The sequence below is a fragment of the Chaetodon auriga genome, chromosome 21 (assembly GCF_051107435.1).
Source record: "Chaetodon auriga isolate fChaAug3 chromosome 21, fChaAug3.hap1, whole genome shotgun sequence".
Lineage (NCBI taxonomy): Eukaryota > Metazoa > Chordata > Actinopteri > Chaetodontiformes > Chaetodontidae > Chaetodon > Chaetodon auriga.
In genome coordinates this window covers 13767399-13786248 of record NC_135094.1, presented here as the reverse complement: position 1 = coordinate 13786248, position 18850 = coordinate 13767399, and the positions used below count along the sequence as shown (strand labels likewise).

General features: G+C 42.9%; 1 protein-coding gene across 1 annotated transcript; it reads right to left on the bottom strand.

Moving 5' to 3' along the window:
- Positions 1–1266: 1266 nt before the first annotated feature.
- Positions 1267–7158, bottom strand: eef1e1 (eukaryotic translation elongation factor 1 epsilon 1). Its single transcript, XM_076721398.1, has 4 exons — positions 7052–7158; positions 6176–6373; positions 3492–3587; positions 1267–2242 (listed from the first exon to the last, which is right to left on the bottom strand). The coding sequence occupies exons 1-4, from the start codon at positions 7133–7135 to the stop codon at positions 2099–2101; spliced, it is 522 nt and encodes a 173-aa protein (XP_076577513.1). The 5' UTR covers positions 7136–7158; the 3' UTR covers positions 1267–2098.
- Positions 7159–18850: the final 11692 nt, after the last annotated feature.

The following is an 18850-nucleotide window of genomic DNA, read 5'->3' as shown; positions in this document are numbered from 1 at the left end:
AACCAAACGCTGACAAAACCAGGAGGACAAGGGCTTCTTTAATAGTATGCCACATCATAAACTGCCCACACCAGTCACAAGGCCGGTTCAAATGACTGCGAGCTGTTTTTATCTTTCACATATTCTTCAAAACACTTGCCACAAAGACACAGCGAGGCATCTTACGAAGCCGCGCTGAACAACAGCTCTGTCTTCTGGCTGATTTTGCGCAAAACAGATTCTTGGAGAATACCAGAAGCACATACTTAAAAATCCACAGAGAAGTCATTGGTCATGAGCTGTGTATCTCTTTGATTTATTGGCACAGGGCGAACGTCATGGTTACATGTGATGACAGAAAAGCTGAGGTTGTAGGCAGCAGCCTGCAAGGATGGAGGATGTTCAACATGTGGCTCAAATGGGAGCGTTTCAACAGAAGAAGACGGTAACGAATAACTGAAGCATTGATGCAAATACAAAAACACCCAGTGCTAAAAGAGCATTTTTATGCTGTGTACAAATGGTTTGATACACCAGCAAGAAAAATGAAAACTGGAATTTTACAAATAAGAGTTGCTGAGATAGAGATATTTATCTCATCCTTCCTCCTTTTCCTACTGTTTTATTACCTTCATAGTGTTAATTTGCAGGTTCTGCCGCCACCGCCGCGACGTGACCTGATGGTGCTAATAGCAAACATCCAGCCAGCAGCAGTAAGGCTTTCAGACACACGGATCATTGTTCACATGTCACAAAAAGATCCCTCGGCCTCTGGGTGCTCTTTTTCTCTCTCCGTGGCCTCCCTCCCCTCCCTCGCTGCGTCCCTCTCTCTCCAGTAGCCCCGTGGGAGCGTGAGGGTTGAAATGACACACAGTGGCTGACTGTCGCCCAGGGGCCTGGGTTCTGGCCTTGGCTGGCTGGATCTGTGTGGCAGCTGGTGAGCCCGTTGCCCTCTCTCTGGCCTGCAGCATCAACAGTGGTGGTAGTGGGACTGATTGGAGCCTCACTCTGATCTCTGACTCTGGGGCTGACGCTCAACTGCTCACTGCTGCCCACACGACTGGTGGTGAGGAAGTGGGACAGAGAGCGGGGATGTAATCAGGAACACACACACACACACACACAGAAACTAAACTGTCCAGTGAAATGGCTGAAAGTTGCATGTTTAAAAAAAAGAAACAGCACAGTTCTGATAGGGATGTGAGCTGAGAGAGGCCAACCAGCTTCATCAGGGCAGATAGATGGCAAAACAATGTGGACTCAGCAGTGACTGTGGTCATTATGGGGTTATGATTGTGAACCACCACACATTTATTTGGACAAACTCTTGCTGAAAATGCATTGATATCGCATGAAGGAAGCTGCTTTTCCTAAGGACACGATGTACTGCCAGTTAAGTAACATCTCTCTTAAACTCAACATCTTATAATACTTGTCATTGCATGTTTAAGGCTCAGATTAAACAAAGAATAACCACTTAACAACCATTTATAAATAGAAACACCTTTTAAACAAACTAGCAGCACTTCACCTCATTGAAACCCGTACTGCATTCCCTTTGAAGACAACCAGACAAAAGCAGACCTCCCAAAGTCCCACAAACATTTCCAACCAAAACACATAAAAGACCGACATAACTGTCTCACACCGGTGCTCCCAAGTTATGGAATAAGGGTTAAGACACAAGACCTCTTAGTGTTAGCAGGACTGAATGACAGATTCTTTCTTCCACTCCCAACCCTTCTTGTAGTCAACAGCCAGTGGTACTGGGCATTACAGTTATCAAAAACAATGTTTTTTCTTTAAAGAACATGAACTAAACTGAACTTTTATTAGCAAGCAACCCCTTGATGGAGTTTAAGTACCGACTAATTTTCCTGGTTAAACATTTTGTGTTTTCTTCTTAATACAGGTGGAGTTCAGGAAGAACATAAAGGCAGGAATCATGATTCTAAAAACAGGAAAAAAGGAGCTCTTGGACAGAAGTGATTATGTGGACTCATATTCAAATTGTGATGATGATGCACTCTTGGATACTCTGGGGAATAATTTGCCCAGGTCAGGTTCAAAAGACAGACGAGCTTGTGATGAGCGAGGCTGGGATGGGTGGGGTGAGGTCTCAGTGGTGTCTGCCGGTGTAAATTCTGTTCCTCAGCACAGCTACAGGAGGGAGGTGGTGTCGGATGCCGGGGTAGTGCTGGATATGGTCGAACCATCGCGTCACGTTCATGTACTGCTCCTTCTCCTGGATGGCCAAGTCCACCTGGGGAAGAGAAGAGGAGGTGGGGTTGACAAAGGTAAGGGTGTTTTATGCAGTCTATGCTGGTGGCTGTGAAAGACAGAATTTTTTGATAGCAGCTTTAATTTGTAACGTAACCAAACAAGGTCCTGTCCCCTGTTGCATGTAAAACGTCATCACTTTATCATTTTTTCCTTTGAGACAAGTTTGACAAGTTGGAGTCAAACACATATCTGCCTGCCGCTGCACAGGTGGCAAATCCCAATACCAGAATGCATCCGGACATCCTTGTAGGAAATCGTATTGGGCGTGAGCTCTCCAGTATCTAATTAACTGGAATGTGGAAATTCCCCACACACACTACAATCCAGCCTAAAACCATTCGAGCATCAGTCAGGTTTAATGTTTGTGTAATGTTGTTTTCCATGAATTGAACATCAGGACAGGCTGTGGTTAAGGGTTGGGCTGGCTGACCCCTTGTCCCCGAGGTTAAAAACCACCCTGATTGCAAACCAAAGTGACGCTCCTCTGCCTGGTGGCGGGGGGCAACCTTCCATCTCCGCCACAACCACTGACATCTCTCAACATGTGATCTCTCCCTCCCTCCATCTCATTCCGTCTTTCCCACTTCTGAACTCACTTTTTTGGAATCCTGCGAGGCATAACAAACTTACTTGTCCCTGGTCTGAGGCTAAAGACTTCACTTTATGCCACATCACTTTATTCCTTTGAACAGAAGTGAGAATATGTTTATAACCCGTGTGTTTATTGCCAACTTTTTCTTGGTGCCCTTTGGCCATATGACTGGTCTAATTGTGTGTTATGCACTGTGACAAATTGCTTATTAAAGTTGTGGTTTGACTGAAGTGAGCACTGATAGGGAGGGAAAGGACGGATGAAGGAATGGACGGACGAGTGAGTCCTTGGTAAAGGCTGGTGAGAATGGCACTGAGGCGCGACAGATCAATCACATTGACCTCTGAACATGCGATCGCACACATCTTTGGAAAAGTCAGGAAAATCTAAAAATTCTCCTCAAAAGTCTTTATGTTTTAGTTTCAGTCATTGTTACCTAACTTTCCCTCTTAACCAACATTAACTTCAATCCAATCATTAAATATTTCAACATTTCTTTTCACTGAACTGCATCACTTAAAACTCTAAAAAACCCCCACTAAAACTTGATATTTTAGCGTCACATTACACTTCAAGCGATAATAAGCTCAAGGAAATCGGAATCATGACACCTAAAGTGACAGAAAAGGTGACTTACGATGAGCGGATGGATTCCGTAGTACATGAAAGTATCAGCTATGGTGAACTGGTTGCCGGCCAGGTAGACCTTGTCTTGCAGGTAGACGTTGAGGTCCTGCAAAAATCATTTTCACAACATGAGATGCTATGCAAATGAGGCCATTCATGTCTGCATTATGGCATGAATATCTATGTGAACACACTTGTCTTCACATGACAGATTAACACATTATACATTAGGGGAGAAAACAATATTGATATGAATCACCAATGTTCTGTGTTTCATTAACGAATGTTGTGGCCTTCTTGTAAACACTGACTCTTTTGGGCTATGCTGAAAAACAAACTGAAACAAAAGAGAAAGTAAAATGAATACAATTCAATTATTTATTTATTTATTTTTTTAACAAATTTTCACCCTCTTGATGGACACTAAAAGAGCACAACAGCAGGTTCGTTAACCTATATATCTGTGGGTGCGTGAGGTACGCGAGTCTGGATCCTAGCTTGCGTGTGTGTCTGTGCTGTGCTATGTGGATAGGAATAATATGTAACCTGAGGGGGTATAGCATCTCTCTCCATGACTGGCGACTTAGCACAGATGCTGTACAGAACAGGCTATTTGTTTACTCCACTACCAAATGACTGCAACTCTCGCTGCAAATCTAATGAAGCTGTCCTAAACTTGGGCATCGTGATGTGTATTTCTATGTCTGTGTGTGCAAAGTCGTGCATGGAAGTGCTGGTCCCAGGGGAAGGGACCATCTTTAGCACTTGTACATTGTGCGAAGGGAACACTCCACGCACACAGAGCATCTTGGGGGCAAATGGAGTTATTGTGCGGCAAGAGTGAGTGATGCCAAACAAGGCATGAAGACTGCAGACTTCCTCCCCATCCACAATCAGATTCTTGCTTTTCTTAGCCTACAGCCATGGAGCTGAAGCCCAGTCGAGCATCAGAGGAGAGGCAGCTCTCCTGCCCCCCCACTCAACACATGGATCTCCAAACCTGGGTTCTTCTCTACCTGCCCCCGCCTCTACTGTGCCTGCTGTCATTAGAAAATTCAATGCTAGCAAAGTTGGTAGCAGAATTTAGACAGAGTACTGGTGTACAGCATCAGTTTGGGCCAAACACTTTGAGAAATTCTGTTTTTTGCCTTTGGGGTAGGTCATGATAAAGCACTGCTGTTCATGTTTATATTAGACTGGAACTAATAACCAAGAATAACACATAAGATATATTAATATTGCAGTTCATTGAATATCTATGTGCCCTTTTCTACTCGATGTACTGATAACTACTGTTAACAGTTGTCAGGAACACTCCTTTCTACATATTTGATGCAGACACAGTGACCTCACAGCAAACAGACTGTCCCAACACAACCGTCAGGCAACCATTACCGTTGATGAACTCTCAAAATGTAACGTCCCAACACCATGAAAGGTGGTGTCACTGATTCTGGAGAAAGATAGTTCAGTCTCAATTCCAGATCGTCAAATACGGACACTTTGGGTTGGCGGCTCGATATGTAACGACCTCGGAATGAGACTCAACAATCTTTCTCCAGAATTTGTCACTCCACGTTTCAAAGTGTGAGGAAAAACTCAAACAATCTATGAAGCATGTTTTCTGCCTTCCCTGTGAATGGTGCTTTCTATTAAAACAAATGTCATAACTGAGAAATCATAAAGCCTGTAATGCATTACATGGAGTTAAAGATGTCTCTGTTGATTAAAGACAAAATGGGAACTGACCTAAATGTAACTGGCGGCAGCTTTGCTTCATAAAACCAATGATAATAATCAACTTCTGTGGCAGCAGGAAGTCTCCAGTTTAATTTTCTACATTCGGCTAACTTTGGGTTCAGGGCCAAATTGGCCATCATCACAAGATGTTCACTTCAGAAACAAGTCTCAGATGAAAAACTATGAATTTCTCTTTTGCATCCCAGGGTGAGAAAGTTTAAGAACTCCTGCAGTTGACAGTTTTTTCTCACTGGATAATTTAATGGGAGATGACTGGTGTGCTTGAAAGAAGAGTGTTAAAGACAGAGATAAAGCAGCAGGACAGGACAGGGGGCCACCGGGGACCAGAGCCGAGCTGCTCAGGGCGACTTCCCTTCTGTAAGTGGCACCATTAAAATATTTAAGAGGCCTGTCCAGATAACATGCTGCCACACAGCATGACTCCTCAGCCATGCCACAACAGTGTGTCACGCTGAGAAGTGCGCACACACAGACACACACGCAGACAAACACTTCATGCTGACATGAGAGTGCCAAGAGGCGCCCAGCATCCAGAAGACCAGTGGCTGGTGATCCATTTCACGCTGACTGGCGTCAGCACATTAAAGCATTTTTCTCTGTCTTGTGGGGCCATGTCACTGAAGGGCCATACATCAGTCTGTATTCCTGTCGCTTGTGCCTTAACAAGACAAACACATACACACACACAGAGTGGCCTAGCTGGTGGGCAGAGAAAAGGAATGTGAGGAAAAACTGAGATGCTGTGGCGCCTCTCAAAGGTAGGGAATGAAAACAGAAAGAAAAAAACTGGAAGCAATGCTTAATTCAGAGGAAACTTGGAAACAACTGCATCAAAATCTGGGACAACCTTTAAGCACAGATGCTCTTCAGTCTGCAGACACAATACAACAGCAATTTGGAAGAACAAGATTTCAAAGATATCCGCATTTCTACCTTCAGGATGGTCTTGATGTCTTCCTTCGTGCAGCCGTCCAGCTTGGTGACTCTGTGCTCCAGCCACTGCTGCACCACAGCCCTGCTCTCTGCAGAGTCACCCAGCAGGTCTGGGCGCTTGGCCTCTTGTACCAAGTGACAGGCAATGGTCACCAGCCCCACCAGTGGAGGACCATTATTATTCTGTAGCACAGGTACCTGCAGTGCATGGAGAGGTGAGACAGAGGGAGAGAAAAAAGTGTGAATTTCATCTTTGATTCAAGTTCAGAAAAAATTGGCTTTAAACCTCATCCTTTAAACCTACCACACTCAAATAAAACAGTTTGCTCTGCGGGAGTGTCTCATATGCACAGCCATATCAATATTTAACTTGATCAATTAATGAGGATGAGTATAATGCCCAATATGGGGGATATAAGAATAGTTGTTTTCAACCTTTTCCCTAAAGATCAGATCGTTTCAACTTAAAATAACGCACTTCTCTCTCCCTTTTTCAGTCATCAGTACTTCAGGTGCAATTCATATAGTAGTGACAGCCCACTCCGCCCCTCACTTTACTTGTATGAACGGGCATGCGCAAAGCATGGAGCTATTTCCATTGTGCTGAGTTGTGGAAATAAGACAGCTGGCATCAAATGCTGCTGCCTGGATTTGCTCTGAGTATCAGCCTAAACGATGAGAAAGACCACTGACGAGCGACTGATACCACAAGGTAGATATGGCTCAAAGCCTATGTTTTCAAAACACATGGCTAGCATGTTAGCATTATCTAGCTAGCTACTGTGTGCTAATTACAACAGCTTACGTGCTTCCTATAAAATTAAATAGCGATTTGGAGCCAACAGTGCACGCCACAAACATGTACGGTCATGTCACCTTCTTGTCCCCCTGTGTGCTGTACTTGTTCGGCTTTTTCAATCCTAAAAATTTCTCCAGCGATGATAGCTCCCGTAACGCCATGTTTCTGACAGTCGCAGGGGCTGTGCAATTTGCGTGTGATCTGATTGGGTGAAAATCTCAACTCCCGCCCACTACAGTTTGACTGACAGTAGTATAACCCAATAACAACACAGCATGCGATTCTTTCATTATATTGCATCAGTGAATGAGCTGTCATCCGTTCCATCATAAAATAAAATAAAATTAAAATTAAGTATTAGTAATTAATTACTATGTTCTTACTTTTCACACTTACAAATGATTTTTTATTTTATTTTATTTTTTTTATTAATTTTCTAAATTTATTATCCCCCCGTTTTTGTAATATCAGTTATAAAAATAGAACTAAGGACGAGTTTTACGTCAGGATAGAAAAGTGTTCGTATTAGTACCCGTTTTTATATAGGAGAAAGCAGAAATGAAGATTTTTCTTTAGATTTAATTTAAAACAAAAATCTAATAAACTAATAGATAGTGCAATTTATCTTGTTCTTATCTGTTTATTTATTTATCACCTTTATCTAGCCAGGAAGTCTCTTGATATTTCAAGGCCACACTGGAAATCATTCTCAAACATGCCAGCTACAGTATTACAAAGGTTTAATTTCAAAGGTTGTGATGGATGCCAGATAAATGATAATCACAGATCACCATAAAATGCGTATGACTATTGCAAGAAGTAAACACAAATCCCTAAATCTGATTTGATCTATCAGACGGGTGTGATTCCTGAGTATCTTTGACCACATACCAAAATAAACCCCAGTTACTTATTTAATTTGGCTTAACTAAATGCACACACAAACACACATCGCACTCTATCAGGGCAGTATGCTGTTATTGCATATGAGTATCCCAGCATTCCTTGGGTGGTCTAAACTCTGTAATCCCCCACCAGAAGCATCACATGAACTGATAAAAAATGAGTTTTATGCAATCTGGCCAGTTTGCAGAACCATGCCTGTTTTTGCAGAACTTCTCCAAGAGGATTTGTGTTTAAACGGAATCAGAATGACAGTGGAAGGTCTGGAGTTTCAGTCTGAAGTCCTGCAGCAAAGTTTCCCCGTCCTGTCTGTCTATCTGCCTCTGACATTGTGTGTGTCGTGTCTGTTTGGATTTGCACCGTGTCTCTACGATTTCTCCATAATGAAATGTCATCTGTCAGTCAAAAGCGGGCTTATTAAATATATACAGTCCAAGCTCGTGTGACACCATAGACAGTGACAGCTGGGCTGAGGTGTCACACTACAAGCTTTTTTTCCCATCCCCAGCGGTCTCACTTTGTAACAGCACACCTGGATGACAAGGCTCGAGGTGATGTCTGTAGAAATACAAATCAAATTCATATTTTGGATTTTTATTGACCTTATTCAGACTGCAATAAAATATACAAGAGATGCAGAGTAAGGGAGACAGAGGGGAGGGAGTCCGAACTGAGCCCACTGTGAGTACTTTGTACTGTACTTACTTGCAGATTCATGCCACAGTAGAAAATGTATTCAGATAAGTAAATGTAGGAATACCACAATTTAAACTTTGCAAGTGAAAGCCAAAATTTGACTTAAATAATATTACACAATTATTAGGAAAATACTCATTGTGCATGAGGAACTGCTCCCTCCTAATATGCTCATTATATGTTCTTTTTTTTTTTTTAGAATATCAATCCGCTCAGAACTAAAACTGTCAAATAAACGTAGTGCAGTAAAAGTCTAAAGTCCAGTGAGTAGAAACATGCAAGCACAATTCTGTACTTAAAGAATTGAGTAAATGTGCTTAAGTTACTTTGGATTCTGGATTTGTGTACAGGAGCAGAATGTTCAGTGCAATAAACAAGGCAGCCAGTAGCCAATTTGAATGTGGCAAATTGAGAGTGAAAACAGATTTGAAATCTGCTTCAGGGTGGAGTCGTCAACCGCTTAATTGGGGGAAATCATTTTCATTCCCTCATAATAAAAGAAGTCTTTTTTCACAGCAGACAGTTTGATTTGCTGTAGTAGGAAAAGCACAGAAATTACTAATTACATTAACAAGAGATCTGTTCTGTTCCAGTGTCCCAGTGAGCCATGACAGTGTGACAGCGAGTCTTCATTGATTTACACCTGCACTTTTCTGACTGTGACATCAAAATATCTTCCATTTCATTTGAGCTTTTGCAAGTCATTAGTTTTCACTTGATGATGTGAAGATGGGAAATGAATACAGTGTTCATATTCCTTATCATGGAATTCGACTGAAAGTCTTTAGGCCTAAGTACACAAGGCTACACTGTTCTGTCCAGCCTGAAATTACAAGACGGCCACAGAAAACACAAAGAGTCTCTCTATTTTTATCCTAATTCTCTAAAAGATAGTGATTCTCATTGTCGAGTTACCCTGTGTACTCAGTAGTACTACGGTGCCTCTGCATTACACAGAGCATCTCAGTGCTGTCATGCCACTTATCATAGCAAGTCAATTATGAACATCAGGCTCATACTCCTGCACAGCAGATTAATGCTGAGTACCACTTGGTTCTCATATGCAGCTGTGCTTCATGTGAACTGCTTTCACTGATGTTTATTGCCTTGCACGTACATGTATCCACATCTTTCCCTCTGTTTGTGTACACTTAATAGAAAAGAACAGATGATATTTTTAAACCCAATTTGTTGAGAAAAAACTGTCCCAGAAAACAAATTAATTATAAGAATGAGTACACAGACTATCACAAATGATTAGATGCCATGGAACAAGGTAAGGCTAATTCTCTGTATTTTTTTTTTTTTTTTTTTCATCTAACCTTCCATTTTTGCTGTTTGTTTATAGGCTCCAGCACGTCATACACTTTTACCCTAGTAGGGCTTCCATAAATGCATGCCTGCAGCGTTAAAGTGCGTCTCCTTTAACTAAATGCCTCCAAGCTGCCACATCCTGTCTGTACTCAGGCGCGCTGAGGACAACGATCCCCAGTGCCCAGGACTAACTGTAGCCTGTGGGAGTTTTCTCATGCAGATTGTGATACACAATCCCGGGTCACATTAGTAAGGAAATCTACAGTGGGGGTCACCAATAGTGCCGTGGGGCTTTCCGAGGCAGGCATAGCCATAAACACAGCCTCAGTCCTGGTAGATATATCCCCCTCTGCCTAGTCTGTAGCTTACAATATGCTGTTACGCTGATTTGTCTGGCCTGGGATGCAAGGCCTCAGCCCCGCCTGTCTCCTCTGTTACCTTTCATGACCTGTGAAAGCTCTCTGACTGAATACTGTATTTTAACCACACAGATGCTCGCAGAAGGAGAGGAAAGGGATTGGTTGTGAGTGGTCGACATGAACGCTGTCAGCACGGATTGGTGAAATTGCATATTGGTGCTAGGTCGGATCCCCGGCGTGGAGTGAACATGGGGACGGGCGCCAGGCGGCTGGGTGACACTTTGGGAGAAGGCTGCGAGTTGTGAGATGAAGACTGATGTATGGGGGGGGGGGGGTCAGAGTGCTGCCTGCACCTTCCGCCACTGTCAGGTCTCATTTTTGGTTTGATCCTGTCCAAAGAGCTTGATGCATGGTCAACTTTTTGAGGAAACTGAGATTAAAATAGATTTTGGTAAATGGATAATAGATTGGATAGGACAGTGAGTGGGCTTTAAATAACAAAATCACAGTTATTTTTTGTAAGAGCTGTATCTAGAATCTAGATTCACCCCTCTTTGGTTAACTGTGACCTGGATGACTGATACTTTTTAGCTTATTTTCATCATCAATTCATTGTTTGGTGTATAAATGTCCTCCCAGAAGGCCAAGGTGGCATCTTAAATGTCTTCTTTTGTCTCAGCAACAGTCCAAAAGCTGAAGATATTAGTCTACTCTCACACGAAACAGAGACAATCCTTACACCAATGTGCATTTGCCATTTTTAGCAGAAAAAACTTACTCAATAGTTCTTATTCAATAGTTCCCTATAAATTTCCTTTCAATCAACTAACCTTTTACTTGTTTCAGCTCCAGTTTTAATGTTCCTTAATGCAGCTAAACCTTATCTCCGTGACATGTTTCTCATTCATTTCCAAGCAAGATCTCCTATACAGTAAGTCACTTTCAGCCAGTGTAGTATATGACTAGTGGTAGTCCGCACAGTGTGTCTTTTGGCTCCGGAGCTGCTGGCTCTTGTAGTGGAGGAGAGTCAGAGGATGCCAGAAATGTCGCACCTCCAGGCGGGGCCTTTGGGCCTTCATGACGACAACAGTGATGGGATTATATGAACCACCCTGCTGCTCCATGCAGAAACAGGCACCCAAAGGCTAAAAACAACAAGCTGGTCCCCCACTGCATCACACACAAACATGCGCACACATGCAAATGAGTGTATGTTCGAATATGTTTACAAGGGGGATGGAAGGGTTGGATGAGCCAGTGACAGGAGTGGAGTGATGACATTTTTGTGGCATTTCATGTCTTTCCCTTAACATTTGTGACACGAGATTAGCATTGGAAGGCATGCTCATAAGTGTGTGTGTGTGTGTGTGTGTGTCTGTGTGCAGGAGGAGGGTGGTTGGAGTCTCTGGCTGATCAGGAGAGGCCCCGGAGACAAACGAACAAGTAATAAAGGCACTTTCTCCATTTCCTCCTCCTCTGCTTACATGCCAACCCACAAGGCTGAGGGACATGCTGGGGGACACAGTACCAGCTCACAGTAACAACAAACCCTGTCCCTGCCTCCCATCCAGCAGCAGTCACTTAGGACTATTAATTACCGCTCTGAATTTCCTCCTCCTTACCCGTAGCCATCCGTGTCCCCCTCAGACAAACAACCTCGGTGGGAGGATCTTGATTATTATAGCTTCTGAAAAGTCAGATTGTCTTTTATTGAAGTTGCCCACTGGCCATGCAGGTTTCTCTCCATCTCCCTCTCTCTCTCTGTCTCACTCTCGCTCTGTGTCTCTCGTCCATGATTCAGACCAAATCTTGGAGGAAATTGTTACGCCGGAGCTCTTGCTGTGGCCGGGAGGTTGATGAGGGAGACTCCCATGTTGTTGGAGGTTTGAGCTCACGCAGCTCACGTGAGGTTTAAGCATGCACGCAGGCACATACACATGCTAAGGGCTGGTTGTGAGCTGTGGCTTCTGTGTGCAGCTTCAGAGTCGTTTTGCTGTTTTGTGCTTCACCAGCAGGGAGCACTGTGGGTCTTTCAAAAATCACAACGCCCAGCTCTATTCACAGTCCAGATGCAGAGGACTCTGCCTTGTAAAAATCAACTTTTTTTCAATCTGAAATAAGAAGGTGACTATTAAAAAGAGATGGGATCATGTGGAACTTATAGAAGTATTGAAACCACTGTAACCGCATCTCGAAAAATAATGAAACCAAGACACTGGAGCACTTTTACTGTCTATTAAGAACATTTTTATTAGAATTCGACATTAAAATTACTTTATTCTATTATCTTAAGGACTTAATTCTGTGTGTGGACATGAAAATATGCATGTTCCTCACATGACCTTATATCATGGCCATCCAAAAGGTGTCGCTTTGTAGCATCATCTTCCACAATACCAGATGAGGAACAGGTTCAAGTGTGCCGTTCAGCACCTTGCAGTGGCCTCCTTCAATTCTGTGCTCTGGGGCACATTAATGATTCTCTCTTCCTTTTTTTTTTTTCGGCAGTTTTCAAAAGGTTAAAATGAAACTCCATCTTTTGAGTGCAAAGTTTGAAATGTGTAAGAATCACAGGCGTATGAGAACACATTTGGGAAACCTCCACCCAGGTCCTAATCCTCCCGCTCATCCGTCTTCATGTCTTTAACCCATTAGTTTGATTCACTACCTCTGGAGCGGGAAAGTGAAAGCTCAGGCCGGCACTTGTCTCTCCTATGACTGTGTCCACTATATCCCCTTCGTGTGGCACTTTATGGCCTACTGGAGAGGGGTAGAAGGGACATGTGTGTGTGTGTGTGTGTGTGTGTGTGTGTGTGTGTGTGTGTGTGTGTGACTGAGGAAGAAGACGGAGAGTTGGGGGAGGGTGGCGAGATAGATATAGGGAGATTCAGGGGGTTATTTGTCCCTCTTCCCCTCTCTGAGAGCTAGGAATCATGGTCTGCATGACAGGTCACCAGCCCCCGTCGGGGTTGATCTATATGAGACCCTCTTTATTGGCAATTTCAACCCAGGGACAGATGAGACTGCAGCCAGCCAGCCGGACAGCCAGACTATGATGAAAGCGCCCAGGACTCACCTGTGACTCTCGCACTGAAGGCAAGAGAAATAATGCATCAGAGGTTATATGTGGAGCTATGTGTGGTGTGTAGATGTATGAGCCGTGTGTGTGTGTGTGTGTGTGTGTGTGTGTGTGTGTGGTAGAAATAATGTATGGCTGCTGTCATGCCCAGAGGTCTCCGTTTAGTATGGAGAGAATCACTGAGCTGTGTTGCAGGCAGATTTCGATTGAGATGGTTTGGATACTTTACATATTGTCGGAATGTAGGGTAAATAATTCAACTCAGAGCAACAGTCAAGAATCTGTCAGTGACTTATTGCTTTTGGCTTCCCGGGAACATGGCTGTGGAACATGCGTATTCCATAACAAAGCACATACTGCACTGCATGTGAACCATATAAAGTCTGTGCTGTATGTGGAATATTGTTCGGCCTGAGTGCTGAGAAACATTAAAAAGCATTCTAAAACCTGGATGTAACGCTGATTGTAATAAAACATTAAAGCCACCATAAGTACTAAAACATTACTTTAAGATTCTGACTGAACTGAAACATAACTCCATTCTCCCACAGACTTTTCTTAACATCCTGCACTGGGTAACACTGATATCACATTCAGCCCTCCTCTCCCAAGTCTGCAAAACACATTTCCCATTTTTCAAAGTCTTGAATCGCACGAGGCAAATCACTGGGAACTAGCATGACAACATTCAAGCTCTGAGCAGACAATATATCCCGAGGCCATTCCTCCATCCAACGCGCTGCTGAATGAAAGACAGAAGCTTGCAAAGCGACGAACACCATGAAATAGCCCTGTAATGAACAATTGCTCTCATATGAGAAGGCCTGTTCAGTCAGGACCAGCCATTAGACTCGTCTCTCTCTGTTCACTCCTAATCGATTAGTACAGTCTGCAAAGCATTGATCAGCGGTCTGCTTTCATGTGTTGGGATGGTGGGGAGGTTCAGAAAATACAGATTTAAGGGTGTTGAACAGGTTTGTAACTAAAATCTGTGGGTCAGAATAGAATAAAGCAGACGAGTTTTGAGAATAGAGAAAATAAAGATTTTGGCTTGAACAGTATATGTACACTTTAACTCTGTGAACCCTTCACGCTCTGTAACCCTTTAACAGCTCAATAAAACATACTTAACATTGTTCTATCACTTTGACACTTTGACTTACTTCTAAATATGATTTTACTCATTGGTTCAGCTGTAAAACAATATTAAACACAATTTACTCTATATCTGTGATTGTACTTTTTATCAAGCACTACTCCTCCAAAATCCTAAATCTTTAATAAATCTATTTGATCACAAACATCACTAATGTGAGTAAGATAACATACTCGACGTTTCCTTGTCTGTAAATTACTTTTTGGAAAACAAAATGAGAACATGTTTATTGGTGCACAGCCCATATGAGCCACAATATTTCCATATTTGGTGTAATAACAGCGCTTTATGGTCATTTCTCTGTGTTGTAACTTTTATGAGGAATGCAGCCCAGTTTGTGGCAAAAGGAAGGTTTCCACGTAGTACTTTTCTACACATTGGATTTTAATGAGGTCAGAGAAAAAGATATACGCTGTATATAAGGGGGAAAATAGCAATTATTACTATTACTTTTAGACATACCACAGTGATATCTGTAAGACCACAAACAATGAGCAGGTGAAGTTACTGTCAGAAAACACAAAATGTTGTGGATTTTCATCTTTAAGTAGACCTAATTTCATCCTAAGTTCCTCTACTAATTGAAACAACTGTGCTCCAACAACAACATTTTAGGCTAAAGGCGGTAAAAATAGAAATTAGAAAGAAAGTTTCATGGTGATGATGATGAAGAAATTTAAATTGAACAGACTTTAGAATTTCATCATCTTAACCTTTCTGATTGAGTGGTACATGCATTGATGACATACTGCAAATGCCTGTGTGGTGTTCTGTGTATTGCTAGTTGCAGTAATGACAGACTTGCAGGTGCACAGGCACTAGCATTTAATTTCAGCGGAATGCATTATGGTAATAAGCTATATTACACAGGGTTATAGTGTAAGTGCCTGTGAGTGTCTGCTTCATTGCATAAATAGTGTGTCTGCAACACTGTGTGTGACTGCTTCAGCCTGTCCTCACCAGAAAAAAGTGGATGGATGGGCCAAAAAAACACAGGACTTCCATGTCAGAGACAGCTGTTTGTGTCCTGTATGAAACTGTGACTCAACGCTGACTTTTTTAAACTTACCAAATATACATAACAGTAACATTTTAAACCCAAATAATGATCTTTTAGTTAACCATGTAGTTCTAAACCTAAACCAAAACTTTAACCACATGATGACAAAGGTGCGGTACAAATATTACAATTAGTCTCCAATGGTCCTACTGTATTTGTTGTTTTGTGAGTCATCAGCAATCAACCAGTCTTTCAGGTATGAGGACATGTTGGACCGTTTGTATGCACAGTACAAGTCAACAAATGGATGTAAACTATACTATATTTACTATATATAATTCTACATGTTTGGCTTGTGTCCATTGTGTTGTATACTCTGCAGTGGCTGTGAGCGCTCCTCTGTGTTTGTCATTCTGTCTGTCTGTGTTTGTCGTCCTGTCCTGGCCTCCCTGTACATTCAGCATCTAATTAACTTAATAAAGTGTAGCAATTTTGACATTTAGGGGCCTAATTTGCTCCACAGTTGCGGACTGGCTGACCAGCGTTGCAGATAACGCAGGCTGACAGGATCAGAGAAAAGTCTGTTTATCTGGGGAATTAAAGGGTAAAGAGAGGCCTGGCTTGGTGATAGGTACTCTCCTGCACGGTGTGTGTGTGTGTGTGTGTGTGCGTGTGGGGGTGAAGAGAGAACTTTTGTGCTTGCATGTGCGTGTTTCTGTGTGTGTAAGTGAGAGTGAGAGACAGGCTCAGTTATTACTTAAATGGCTCATGATATAAGCTGATACGGAGCGTCCGCTTGTTTAGGCCTATCAACGTTGTCCATCGAAAAATTGTCTATCTAAAATGTTGAACTTGTGACCTTTGCCTCAGGTTTCTCTCGGCTTGCTGGTGGCGCTTCACATGCGCTGTGTTCTGTCTTTGCAAATATACCTCTTAATAAAGCTATCAGATTTCCCAATAGACAGAGAAACAGACACACACACACACACACACACACACACACAGCAGTGCTCTGTTTGCAGATACAGCCAAAGACAATCTTCCCATCTACCTGGGGGGACCTGCTAGCGCCGGCGCCCGCGGCTATACACATCCTCCATCAAAACATCACTGACAGAGAAGTCAAGTCGCTCTCTCTCTCCCCTCCTGCCGCCTCCGACCCGTAACCCATTTATCTTGAGATAACTTTGTCAGATTGTCAACCAAACTCTCCGGTGGGAGCCGGGCCCAAAGCCTATTACGGGGGAATCAGCGCAGGCCGAAGCTGGTCACTGCTAAACGGATACTCCCTCCGAGCTCCCCCTGCCTTGACTGCGTTATTGGGGCTGCTGTTCCCACATCCGCTCAAGTCAGGCAGTCAGGCAGGCGGTAATCGTGTTGTTGAAATCCCTCACCATTCGAAATTGTGTTGGTTTATTGATTACATAAACAGAGTGGTTATCAGTGAGCAGATGTAATGCTTGTAAAAATGTGAGTGTAACCGCATTCAGCGTTGTTGACCTCTGGTGTCACTCCTTCCTGCCTTCCCTCTGGCTGTTAGGAATGAAATGTGTGCACACACTGAATAACCAAGACATTTAATTTAAGTGGTAGCTGTGTTGGTGGCAGCAGCAGAAGCAGTGAGATGTGTTTGTGTGTGTTTGGTGTGTGCGCGCATTTTCTTTAACCCCGATGCTTTGTGACATGTCGCCCAGGCCACTCTGTGCTATTCCCGGCCAGGAGATCTTGGGTTCATGAATAATTTGCCACTGTTAATCTTGAGCGGTCTTGATTTACTCTGGGATGCCTTTGAAACGCCAACATGCTGAGGGCTTTACAGGGACAGCTACCAAATGAAGGAGACTAACAACAGCAATAAAGGGAGCAGAAAAAGGGTGAGACACAATGAGAGGAGAATGACGGGAATCTTCTTCTTCGAAAGTTGCTGCTCTGTTTTTAGGGATTTTATTTTTAATAAGACTCCAAGGCTTTTCTCACGGAGAGGGAGTTATGTGTTATATAATGGCCAACAGTGAAATGCTGTTATATCACTGACTTTGCGAAAAGGTGAAGTTAGCAGGCTATGACTTTGTTGACTTTTAGGTACCAAAGTTCTCCTTTCTTACTCGACTTGAACATTTCTGTACGCTTAAATCTAGATTGAAAACATGCTGGTGTTGACATGGACAGTTAAGGATAGATAGATAGAGAATAAATATGGCCGTACAGTGAATATGCAGAGACGTCCACCCATGTCATCTCCCCTGTTGCCCTCTGTGTGACACCCCAGTTTAGCAGTGTAATGACCCGGCACTAACAACTTTCATTTGACTCTATCAGGGTCAGTGTCAGCTACTGTATTCTGAACCACTGACCCAAAATGGATGCACAGACAGGTGTACCATGATTGATTGATTGATTATAAATAGAGACTTAATTTATTCCTCATTTAGAAAGAGGATTTAAAACCATACATGCTGCATTGATATTAAGTTTTCATTTCATGAGCTATGAAGAGTACACTTTCCAGGTTTTTTGTATTTGCTTATCCCTCAACATGTCTTTTCTATAATTTCAGATATTTTCTAATATTTTACAGTTTTATTGAATGTTAATTTGCGTCTGACAGCACTTGGTTTTCTGGTCTGACCGCTGGGTTTAAATGACTCCTGATGGATGAAGTCTAATGGCTACGTCCTGCAGTCCAACCAGCCTCACTTGTTAGAAAATGATGATAAACAACCACTTTGACAAACAAGTGGCCTTCTCTGGAAACAGTTCCCCCACATGTGAGTTAGTGTTGACCCTGGTTAGCATTGTGGGTGTAAGCTGTCAGGGTACAGAGTGCGGTCCCAGGTGCTCTCCCCCTTGTTTTGGGACCAAGCCCCTGAAGGCCATGATGAGGGCCTTTTGTTTGTGCTCGGGGGCCGAGCACCGAGATTTATTCTGAGGTGGAATCACTCCACTCGTCACTCTCAATAGGATCTTGTGGTGTTTACCGAACATACCTGAGGCAAAACATGGCAAACTGTTTGCTGAACCAGATCCAAACACTGATGTTGTGTGTGCTCATGGTTTTTTAACTTTTTCTTGAACTTAAGCTCAACTTAGTTTTGCACGCGACATTATTGTTCTGACAGAGTTAACAAGTATTGCCTTGGTTTGGCCATCTGGACTGCCTTGTTTCTCTTCAAAACTCTTGCCTACTGTTGAGCAGACATACTTGCCATCTTCAAAATAAACTGCCATTGTTGCCTAGCTTAGCTTAGCATAAAAGACAGCAAAATGGGGGGGTGGGGGGGGTGGGGGGTGCTTTATAGATATTTATAGCGATACTGTCTGTGAACAAACCACAACAGAAATAACTGTTCAAAAATAATGTGTTTCCTA

Bases quoted from the DNA above. Each gene is read 5' to 3' on its own strand.
- eef1e1 (XM_076721398.1), bottom strand. From the start codon at position 7,135: ATGGCGTTACGGGAGCTATCATCGCTGGAGAAATTTTTAGGATTGAAA. The intron at 6,374-7,051 runs GTGACATGACCG...CATGCACTGCAG, and splicing joins GCACACAGGGGGACAAGAAG to GTACCTGTGCTACAGAATAA. The intron at 2,243-3,491 runs GTAAGTCACCTT...TCTCTTCCCCAG, and splicing joins ACGGAATCCATCCGCTCATC to GTGGACTTGGCCATCCAGGA.